Source organism: Pteropus alecto, unplaced genomic scaffold (genome assembly GCF_000325575.1).
Source record: "Pteropus alecto unplaced genomic scaffold, ASM32557v1 scaffold44, whole genome shotgun sequence".
In the NCBI taxonomy this organism is placed as follows: domain Eukaryota; kingdom Metazoa; phylum Chordata; class Mammalia; order Chiroptera; family Pteropodidae; genus Pteropus; species Pteropus alecto.
This window is the reverse complement of record NW_006436812.1, coordinates 4,103,043-4,114,305: the sequence shown is the minus strand read 5'-3', so window position 1 is coordinate 4,114,305 and position 11,263 is coordinate 4,103,043. Positions and strand designations below refer to the sequence as shown.

The following is an 11,263-nucleotide window of genomic DNA, read 5'->3' as shown; positions in this document are numbered from 1 at the left end:
CTTGATTCTTGATTTTGCCCAATGAAATTGTACGAGAGTCACGCAGTTTCATGAACACGGGACATCCTGGGAAGGAGCAATGTGGCTTTACGATCTCAAGTGGGCCTTGTCCCCATTCCTACATACTGCTGTGCATCCACTTGCTAAGGAATAGCTGCAGTGTCTACTTCCCAGAACTGACCTTGGGTGAAGAACTTCCTGATGGTGTACTAGCTACCACCCAGCACTCAGCTCCTTCATCAAAGGAGTAGCCTATTTTCTCATACAATCCTAGAAGCCCTTTTTGGCTTAAAAATTTTGGTACTATTTTACAGCAATCAAAAGGAGAAAGCTGTCTTCAGCCTGAGATCTTAGAAGCAGGAGCCTCTCCACTTCTGGTTTTCCAGAAGTTGCATTCTATTCCTGTTTTTAACATGCTAAATTCTCAAAAACATAAACACATGCACTAGACAAATTCAACTGAGCCCTTAGGCTGACTGGCTGCTAAGCTAATTCTAAGGGTCATTAGCCAACTGGAACCATCTTTGAATCCAAGCAGTTTTACCAGCTTTTATTATAAACACCAGCACATTTCAAGTTTCCTCTTTTTGATCACAAATATAGGACTTTTTTCTTCTCATCCTAAGTATACAGCATGAGACACATGGTTGGGACTTTCCAGCTCTTACAGAAGTTTCCTTACGACAAGTGCGGGATGGGCATCCACAGACCACACCCTCAGCTGCATCTTTTAGCATCTGGATTGCAGGTGACTCCAAGATGAAGTCGGTACATTCTGGATTCCAAGATGACCTGAAAAAGATGCCCTCCACTGAGGGTGTTAAAGGGCTGCACATCCCAAGTACAGGCCTGGAGCTGTTCCTCCGGGTCTCAGATGGCTCACCCCTTCTGATCATGGGCTCAGGGATTCTCTTCAGGGGAGAAAGAGGGTCATGGGTGCAAGCAGTAGAAGAGGGATGGCCAGATCATCATCGGAGGGCCATGACCTAGCTTTCCCTTTTGGGAGATGGGAGTTGGTTGATGGTGCTAAATGGTGTTCTTACTCTTACCTGGCTTAATTAATTTACATTAAAACCCAAGATTCTAAGTTCTGTGCTACAACTAATTTCTTAGAAAATCTCAAATTTAGATTCCCAAATCAAGTATTTTGAAAATACTTCTGTGAATACAGGGCCAAAAGAGAAGCTACTTGGATCCTGCTTTCTAAATTTAACACCACAACCCCCCACCTAGACAACCCTCGGTTGGGAGACAAGAGATAAAAGAGAAAGGACTCAGCTAACTGGTGCCCTGAAAAAGGAACATTTTAGAAGACTAGCTTCAGCTCTCCTGGAGGTGGTCCTTCTCTTAGATGTGATTTTTACAGCACTCTAGCCCTCAGTAAAGACTCCTAAAATAGGACCCAGAGTGGAGGCGAGTATCCTTGGAAGTTGGAGATTGGTTTGCAAGCACAGCAGAGCTAGTGGCCAGAGCTCCAGGCATTTTCCCTCAGCAGCCTCCAGGGAGGACAGCACACTACTGTTTCTAAAGGGTGGAGAATAAAGGGCCAGAGCTCTGTCTGTCCAGCCTAGTGTAAAAGGCCACGGTGGGATATGCTGTGTGGCAGCATCTTCCCCTACCGAATCTAGAATTCTGGGGGGGGGGAGGCTATGAACCACCTCCAGTCCCTGAAGCACCTTTTGTGATAATTCTAAGATCTTTATATAGGAAGGGGTGGGGGGAGCTGAAAACAATTGCGGGAACCTTCTCTAGTCTGGTTTTTGGGGGCAGGGTGGCTAAGACGGGGGAGGTGGATGGGAGACAAAATGTTATTTCTGACCCACTTGTGTCCCTAACTCTGTGGGTGAAATCCCCCCACCCATCGAATGTATGCAGCCACCACTGGAAAGAGAACCTTCTAGGCCTTGGCTGAGCCTGGCTGACACCCGTATGGCCACCAGGACTTCAGCCCCCGCCTCTCCTCTATGAGCAAACAACCAGAATCATGTCTTACAAAGAACAGACTCCAAAAATATATATAAATAAATAAAAACCTTAAACATTCTTAACAGGGATCTTAAAGAACAGAATACATGTTAAAAACTTCAGTAATTTATATCAATTTTAAGCGGTACTTTATATACAATGGGGAAAAAACACATGCATAGTCCAAATACAATGTTGAAAACAGCATTTTCATAACAAAAAACCCCGAACACTAAGTGTTAATACCATGTACATGAATTCAAGAAGGACCACCCTTTTTGTCTGTTGCACACAGTTTATTTAACAATATGATATAAGAAATGAGTTGGTACTTTACCATTCTATACAGTGATTGAATCTTCTTGAATTTTCTTATTTATAGTAATTATAGCGCTTGCATGATTTACACTAGAATTGCTTTTCCTCATTTCAAGTTTCACATAGAAGAAAGAAAAGAATGCTCTTCTCTATTAACATTAGCATGGTCTAAGAGAGTGATCATCCCTATTTTTTGTCTAAAACCAGTTTTATCAGAGAAACAAAGCAACAATTTCTACATCTGCAAGACAAGAGTTTGGCTTGAGCCAGTATGTATAGATAGATGTGTGTGGGTGTGTACTTGTGTGCACGCAGGAGCCAATTCCTATCGTCCAGGGGTAATACTTGGAGAACGCCCACAGAGTTCACAATAGAAAAAATCTTCCCGCCAACGTCAGAAAGTTGTCGGGATACATTATAAGCTTGCATTATTTCAGGAATCAGTTTCTGAATATTATTTTTCTTCTCACTTTTAAACATAAATGTTTAAAGTCTTGAAAATACAAATAAAAAATATGAATATAATGAACTTGTTTTTCCCATTAAAAAAAGGCATGAGTCACCAGCAATGACGACAAAAAGAATCCAAACAAACCCCCCTCCCCCCAAAACAAAAAAAAAAAAAACAAAAAACAAAACAAAAAGAGAGAGAAAGAGAGAGAGACCAGATATTTAAATCAACTGGTTTTAACAAAAAAATATATTCTTTGTATTGTTTCTTTAAACAGCAATCTACCCTTCCACGGCTTGGAAGTTGCAGTTCCATCTAGGAATAAAAAGAGCCTAGATGCCTGGATTTCAGTACAAAAGGTCCAAGAACATGAAAGGGGAAAAAAAAAAAGCGATGCTCTCACAATGCTACAAACCCTCCACAAACTTTTCTAGGGTGTCTCCTGTGGTGTCACCGACCAAGGACAGCTCATTGGACAATGCACTCCTGTTGGGGGTGTTCAGCTGTGGGAGCATTGCACTCTGTTCGGGGTTCCCCAAGTGTCCCTGATCTATAGAGCTGGCCATGGTGACTGCGAGTCCGGGGTGGGGGGAACCAGTCTGGGGTGAGACATGGTGTGGTGAAGGCTGGGGCTGTATCCGTGGCGACGGGCTGGAATGTGGAGGCTGGGACTGGGGCCGCGGAGACTGTACAGGGGCCGGAGACCTCACCTGGCTACTAAGGGACGTGGCCATCTGCTGGCCGGGGAGGTGCGAGGCCTGTGGCTGTCCTGAGAGCATGTGTTGCTGGGGGCTCATGGGGTTCGGCTGGCCGGGGGACCCAATCTGCTGCTTCATCTGCTGCTGCTGCAGAATCCGCTGCTGCAGGGCCTGCTGGATGTTGGGGGTGCTGTCTGCACCCAGCCCGGGCTGCCCCATCTGGCTAAGCTGTCCCATCTGAGCTGCCATCTGGCCCATGGAGCTGCCCTGCATTGGGAGGTGCTGCTGCATCCGCTGCTGCTGCATGGCCGGAGGGTAGCCTCCGGGTCCTTGAGGCTGCTGGAACTGGCCATGCCCTGCCATGCCTGCGGCCATGCCCGCGCTGCCCTGCTGTTGCTGTTGCTGCTGCTGCTGCTGCTGTTGCTGCTGCAGCAGCTGCCTCCGCAGCATCTCTCTGTACTGCGGGTTCATATTCGCCATGCTGGGGTTGTGCCCTGGGTTCATGATGTTCAAGGCCTGGCCCTGGGGGTTCAGGCCTCCCATTGGCTGCTGCTGTGGAGGCACGCCAGGCCGTGGACCGCCAGCTTGCATGGCATTCAGGTTCTGCAGGCCAGGCTGCTGGTGCAGACCGGGCTGGGGCTGCAGGCCAGGCTGGGCCTGGAGGCCGGGTTGGGGCTGGAGGCCGGGTTGACTGGCCACGTACTTGGCTGTGCGCTGTTTAATGAAAGCTGCCATCAGCTGAGGGTTTGACTTGAGGATGTTGAGCACCTGCTGCTGCTGCTGCGGGGAGCTGGGAGACTTCAGGGTCCGCAACAGGTCCTGCAGGGCACCAGGTGAGATGCTCCGGGGTGGCTGCACATTGGGCATCCGTGGCCCAGCCACAGCTGGCTGGGCCTGCATGGACATCACTGGTCTAGGCATGCCCGGCATCGGCTGCTGCTGGGGGATGGGCGCCTGCTGCCACTGCCCAGGGGGCAGGTTGGGCATGACAGGCCCACTGACTTGGTTGGGTCGGGGCACATTCAGGCCCACAGGAGCCATCTGGCTCACTGGGGTCACCATGCCCGTGCGCCCTGGGGGCATGCCATTGTTGATGTTCACCCGGTACAGGTGCTGCTGCTGCTGAGCCTCGCGCTCAATCTGCCGGGCCGCCTCCACTGCTGCGGGTGGGGGCTGGGCAGGGGGCGGTGGGGCTGGCACCTGGTTGGTGGGCTTCCCAGTGGACACCGTGGTGGGGGGCTGAGTCCGGGCCACGCTAGGGAAGCCGGCTGGTGACATGCTCACAGGTGAAGGCTGGGGCTGGGTGGGGGGCTGTGGTGTCTGGGGTGTGCTGGGCTGCTGGGTGGGGGTCCCGGGCGGTGCTGAGGTAGGGGAAGGCAGACTCTGAGGCACGTTGCGGGTGTTCATGGTGGCCATCCGCCGGCGCATGAGCTGCGCTTGCTGTAGGCGGTGCTGTATCTGCTGCTGGCGGAGCTTGTGTTTGATGTTGAGGCAGAAGGGCACAGGGCATTTATTTTCTTGGCAGTGTTTGGCATGATAGCAGCAAAGGGCGATGAGCTGCTTGCATACCGGGCAGCCTCCGTTGGTCTTGCGCTTACAGCCCTTGGTATGTTGCACAACCCGCTTCATCTTCTGGCAGGACGGCAGCGAGCAGTTGGCGTTGCGGCACTGGCAGGCGTGCACTAGGGACTGGATGCAGCGCTGGATGCTCAGGCGCCGTGACTCCTGGGGGCTCTTGGACTGTGGCTCACCCTGGCTGCCGCCCTCGTCGTCTAGGCCCAGCCCCCACTTCACCATCTTGTGTGTGTGGCTCTTCGTGTTGTAGCAGTTGATACAAAGATCGTAGTCCTGTGGACAAGGGGGACAGACCAGTGTCAGCATTCGGCCCAGTGGGACCAGACATCCCAGTTGCCCTCTGGAACCTTCACTCTTGGGACCTCCCCTACAGCCCAGAAGGATCCAGAGACCAAGAGATCCATCTACTCACTCTGACCCCACCCTCTTCCAGGGGCACCACCAGTCCTTCTCAATGAGCAGGCACACAGGTGCACATATGCACACAGTGTGTGACTTTATGTTCATGCAAGGCTCTTGGGTGTGTTGGCAGGACACTGGCCTCCTTTCTTTCCTTCGTCTGTGCCCCCAGAAATGGCACCTAGCCATCCCACCCCCATTCCAGGCCTGAAACACCTGACAGTGAAGGACTGATTGAGGCTGGCCCATTTCCTCTCAAGCACCACGTGAACGTCTGAAGTACCACAGACCTAGTTCCTAGAGACTACCCTCCACTCTGCAAAGTTGCTACTGGGTGTCTTCAAAGGATCCCCAGAGCTCTGCAGAGCAGCCCAGCAGGACACTGGGGCTGAGAGGAATTCACCAGGAGGAAGGCCCTGCGCCTAAATCACAGTGACAAAATTCCCTTACCCAGGTTCCTAAAAGCCACCTGCATCTAGAGACTGAGATACTGAAGTGCTAGAGCAGAGAACAGAGCCCTATGACCAGGATTGATAATCTTTTCATAGAAAGAACATGAAAATCTCAGCAGTAGCAAATGAGGGAGAGGACAAAAGGAAGCTACAGAAAGCAAAAAATAAAGATGAAGGCTTAATAAAGGCCCTGCTCTGCTCCCCAGAGCTCAGAGAGCCCCATCCCAGACGCTGACTCTGGTAGACAAGGTGAAGACTGTGCGGGAGTCTGTGACCATCTGCAGGGAGGAGGTGGAGGGCCCACAACAGCCTGATTTACCCCATGAAAGGGACCCATCTGTGAAAGGGACAGATCCCCACCCCTTCACATGGAAGTCAAGACCTCTGCAGAAGGGAGCCAGAGAGTGGTGCTGCCACAGGGTACCAACCAGGACAAGGGAGGAAGGTTTCCAGACCCCTGACCACAGGGACTCCGGCAGACAATAGGGAAGGAAATCCAGACAAAGTTTTGGCAGGACCAAAACACTGCCAGTGCCTCTCCTGCTCTCTCCACATTCCTGCCCTGGCACCACAAGGCCTGTGGATGTGCCTGACACAGAGCTGGGGTTAAAGAAACATAGGGAACAAAATAACAAGTACCTTGTGACCATCTCCTTGTCCTAGACAAGTCAGTGCTTGCTGACCCCTGGAAGCCTAGCCTGTCCAAGTGTGTTCTGAACACACATCGATGGCCCCACCGTCATGTTCAATTTGGTCAGGACCAGACCACGCTCCATGAAGGGAGACTGGCCGCTTCTTACCATTGATGTCTGGTGTTAAGCCTAGTGCGGGCACACAGCAGAAACCCAACCAATGTTGAGCTGGATCCTTTTATTTATGAACTCAACAATAATAATCTCACAACCAAATGTGCCCTGAGAGAACCAGCGGTTTTCTTCCTTCCTGGGAAATGCCAACGGTCTAATAGTTCAACTTAAAATGCAAATACATAGACCAGAGAAGGCCAGAGAGCAGCCAAGGGGACCCCAGACTTGTGCTGGACTTCATCTCTGCTGGAAGTTCTGTCAGAGCGCAGACACGGGGAGGGAGGTACGGGCCTACCTCACACACGGTGCAGTGCCAGCGGGTCTCCACGTGATGCTTGCACTCGTTGCAAGTGTAGACGAAGCGGTCTTGGCCCTGGGTGTGCAGCTCCACCAGCATGCACAGCGTGGACCACTTGGACCGACGCAGGGAGGAGAACTCCCAGTGCTTATCTCTGGCGAGGGTGAGGAAGGCGTCGCGCCCATCCATGAGGTCACAGCTGAGCAAGGGGTCGGGGTCAACAATGGGGGGCAGTGTATTGATAACAGGCCCTGCATGAAGGTGGATCACAAAGAAGACCTGCAGGAAGAACAGCAAGAGTGACGTCAGCCCATAGAGAATAGGGCAGCAGTGCTGAGGAGGGCTGGCTCTGGCTGGCCCAGGGCTAGCCCTGGCTTACAGTACCGAGATGGTGCTTAGCTTGACCTGACACCTGCTGTGTGTCAAGAGGCACAGCTCCCTGGGATTGAACTGAGTTGGTGATGTGTCACATGGCATTACCCAAACAGCCAGCTCAGCCTTCTAGGGGCTGGTCCTCCTACACAGCCAATGGGGAACACGGAACGGAGTTGCCACCCATGCTTTCTCTCTCCTCTTGGCCAGGGGCAGGACTGTGGATTCTCAGCAACCCCCCCTCCTTTATCTTGGCCCAGAAGGGCACAAATGCTGGGCCCAGCAGTGCAACCTGCCCCACGTGTCACCTCTTTGTGCTTCTCCATGGTGGCATAGAGTTTCTGAGATAAGTCGTTGGACACGTTGGGCATGCTGGGCTTCTTCTTGTTGGCTCGGCTGATGCTGCTTTTATTCTTGTTGGTTTTCTTGTTGTTCTTTTTCTTGGCATTCTTGCTGTCACCCTGGCTGCCCTACAACAACACATAAAGTTGTTAGACAAGCCCAGTCTCTTCTTCCCAGCCCACTATCAAGCCAGGACTCCCAGCTCCCAGGTCCTTGGTGGCAGGAGACCACCAAGCAGACCCCTATATATGTGTGGGCTGTAAACAAATTGCAGCCTTCAGAGGAGACTGCGGAAGAAAGGTGATGAGAACTGAAGCAGGGACTTTACTCTGCTGAGCCCAAGGAGTCCTAACAATTAAAAAACTAAGGACACTGAATGAAGTTCAGACTCTGGTTAACAATGACTTATCAGTACCCATTCATCAACTGTAACAAATGTAGCACACCAATGCAGTTGTCAGCAGGAGAAACTAGTGCTGGAGTATATGTACTATCTGCTCAAGTTTTTTCTAAGCCTTTATTCTAAAACATAAAGCCTATATTTTAAAAGATAGATCGATTGATGCTATCTATTTATTTATTTTAAACGCCTATAGCACCTGATCTTCCTAGGTGGTCTCCCATCCAAGTACTAACCAGGCCCAACCCTGCTTAGCTTCCAAGATCAGATGGGATCGGGTACATTCAGGGTGGCATGGCCATAGACTATATTTTAAAAGTTTTAAAAGAAATAGATTCACTGCACACTTTAGAAAATATGGCCAAAGAATAAATAAATACAAATAATTTTCTGCCACCAGAGCAATAGCACCTTTGCACATCACTTTGTGTGATTTTTCTTCACAAAGTTGAGGTTATATACTTGCACTGGGGTTATATCCTGTTTCTTCCCCACTATGGCAAGCATTTTCCCCATTTTCCCATTTCCCGCCACTGAAGACCACTTTTAACGGCAAAGCAGTATTCCAAATGAAGTGCCGTCTATAACTAAGCCAATGTCTGCTGACTCTGTGAACTGGATTCACAGAATTGTGCTTCTGTCTTCCACCTTCACATTCTACCCTCTCTTCCCCATTCAAGTCCACAGCCAGCAACAGCCCGTTCAAGCATCAGCCCTCATCTATTTCTATCTCTCAGAGAGCCCCACTGCTGCCAGGCTAGAGACAAACATGTCCACCTTGGATGGGACACAGGGCTGGGGTCTGAGTCCCCTTCAGAGTCATGTGTCCTGGGAGCTCTGCTGTGAGGGCACGACAGACTCTCCTCCTCCTGCCACAACCTGCCCACCATCTTCTACCACCTGGGATAAACATTCCAACTCAGGCCACTTCCCATCAAGACATGTGTGGCAGTAGTGGACACACAGAGGGACCTCAGGTTTACAGGTTAGGTCTGGTCTCTCCCCCACTGGAACCTTGAGTTTCCATTAAAATCTGGCCCACCCTTCAAAGGTCAGCTGAGTGCAAGACCTTCCAGTGAAGTGTACCCTGCCTGGCAAGTAGCAGCACTCAGCAAGTCATTCCAGACCCCTGGCTCTGAATGCCATCCTTGCAAAGGCCCTCAAGCACAACTAGGAGGGCCTCAAGCTGGCATCTAAGTATTAACAAGTCCACAACCAATTCTTGACTTCTCCCCCAAATACGTGCTCGCTCTTCCTCCTTCCTCAGGCAGAGGCAGCAAAGACATAACAAGCAGCCCGGCCTCAGGATTCTCCTCACATGCTGCAAAGATCCGCCTCAAGTCCGGTGGGTGGGGCGGGGGGAAGGGGCACTACTCTCAAAACACTCTGCATGCTTCTTATGAACTCTACAGCTACGAGCTGAACTGGAACAACCACAATGTCTTGTTGGACACCACGAAGCACGGAACACTTGCTCACAACTTGGACGCTTATGCTTTTCCTCCTGGTGGAAGCTCCTTCTCCTCAATCCTCTGGGCTTCTTCTTACCAGGTAAGTATCTGCTTAGATGCCACTGCCCCCGCCACCCCACCAGGACCCATGGAGGTGCCTCCATTCCTCCTCTTCCCTGTGCTTTTCTCCACAGCTTCCACCACTTTTTCAGAATATGGTGGGTATGTGTTTATTTTTCTTGTGTCTCCTACTAGTATACCCTTGGAGGATAGGGATGGAGTTTTCCTTAGTTCTCACTGCATTGCTCAGACCTGTGCCTGCACACAGCAGGAACTGGAGTACACGAGTGCAGACACCACAGAAAAGAGCTGTGTGTATGTGTGTAGTTTGTAACAAAGCAAATAAACGAGGCCTGGCAACTAAGGGCCTCTTCCTCAAGTACTCTTTTAAATCAATTAATTGGTTCCTGACCATGATGTATCCGTCTTGTCTCCATCTGTTCCTTCTCTCATCTTTCTATGTCTTAGCCCTGTCTGTCCTGCTTAGAGATGCTAGAGCAAGTACCTCCTGTCCTCCTTCTGCTAGGTGATGCTGTCTCCAATGCCCACTTTAGCTTGCCCAGTGCCCAGTGTGAGCTGTGCTCCCAGGCCCCAGTCCTATGGTGGGTGGTGACGAAGTGAGATTATGCATGAAAATACCACCACAGATAAAGACGACCACGTCCTGTGAACCCAAGAGCACATGTTTACTCTTCAACCTGACAGAACTCAGCCTTCAGAGCACACAGCTGGGGCAGAGGGGCTCTTGAGGAGGGTGAGGTGGTGGGGACATGCGGGCTTTACCTCCGTCGTCTCACTGGCTGCAGTGCTCTCTTCTTTCTTTCTCTCTTCTTCTTCTTGTTCTAGCTCCTTAATACTCTCCTCCAACACATTGGGCCAGAAGTCACCCTCAAAATAGGGCAGTTCCTTGGCACTGGTAAGCCTGTCTTCAGTTGCTTGTTTGAAAATGTCCTGGACAGTGAACAAAAGCACAGCAGTGAGATGAGGGGACCAGAGTGACACTCCTGGAGAGAGAATGGCATGGGACTGTGACACTGGAGAGGATCCAGTGTTGCGCATTCCCATGGTGCACAATGGCTAAGATAAGCTGATTTCAACAAAGGCATCACAATGGCACTGTTTTCAAACTGCCAACTAAAAATCTTGATAAGACTGTAGATAAGATGGTTCTAAATTTTTATTTCATACATTTTTTTTTGCTTTCTAATCCTCGTATGTGAATACAATTCTAACATATGTAAATACAAGAGGAAGACACATGAAAATATGTGAATCAGTGGTGACAAAGCCACCCCATACCCTCCTTTTCAGCACCAGGTACCTTATAGTCATGGATGATTCGTTCTGCAAACGCCTTGTCTAGCATCTTCTTGTACCACTCCTGCAGGCGCTTCGGTTTTGGGATTTTTTGATCAGGGGGGTGGCAATGGAAGATGTAGTCATCTCCTTCACTTGGGGGACAGGCCCAGATGTGTCCTGTCACATACCTGCATGACATACACACACACACACATACACGCACACAATTCAGATAAAAGTGGTGAGCAAAACTGGCCCCGCCTTTAAAGAGTAACAGCTGAGGAATGGACCAAAGCAGAACAGAAATAACTATAAGGAAAAAAGAAAACAATGAAATGACCACAATGCTTGTGGCGAAATGTGCAAGAGGCACAGAG

The 11,263-nt window shown here is 50.3% G+C and overlaps 1 protein-coding gene and 1 non-coding gene across 2 annotated transcripts in view; both read right to left on the bottom strand.

The window, feature by feature from the left end:
* Positions 1 to 535: 535 nt before the first annotated feature.
* CREBBP (CREB binding protein) overlaps positions 536 to 11,263 on the bottom strand; it is a 121,397-nt gene continuing 110,669 nt past the window's right edge. Inside the window, 5 exon segments of the mRNA XM_006913877.3 lie at positions 536 to 5,280; positions 6,960 to 7,241; positions 7,643 to 7,804; positions 10,371 to 10,538; positions 10,909 to 11,074. Coding sequence (XP_006913939.1) covers positions 3,142 to 5,280; positions 6,960 to 7,241; positions 7,643 to 7,804; positions 10,371 to 10,538; positions 10,909 to 11,074 — 2,917 coding nt within the window. The 3' untranslated portion in view covers positions 536 to 3,141.
* LOC112481585 lies at positions 8,264 to 8,382 on the bottom strand. Its single transcript, XR_003046975.1, has one exon. It is a non-coding gene; the product is annotated as a 5S ribosomal RNA (ribosomal RNA).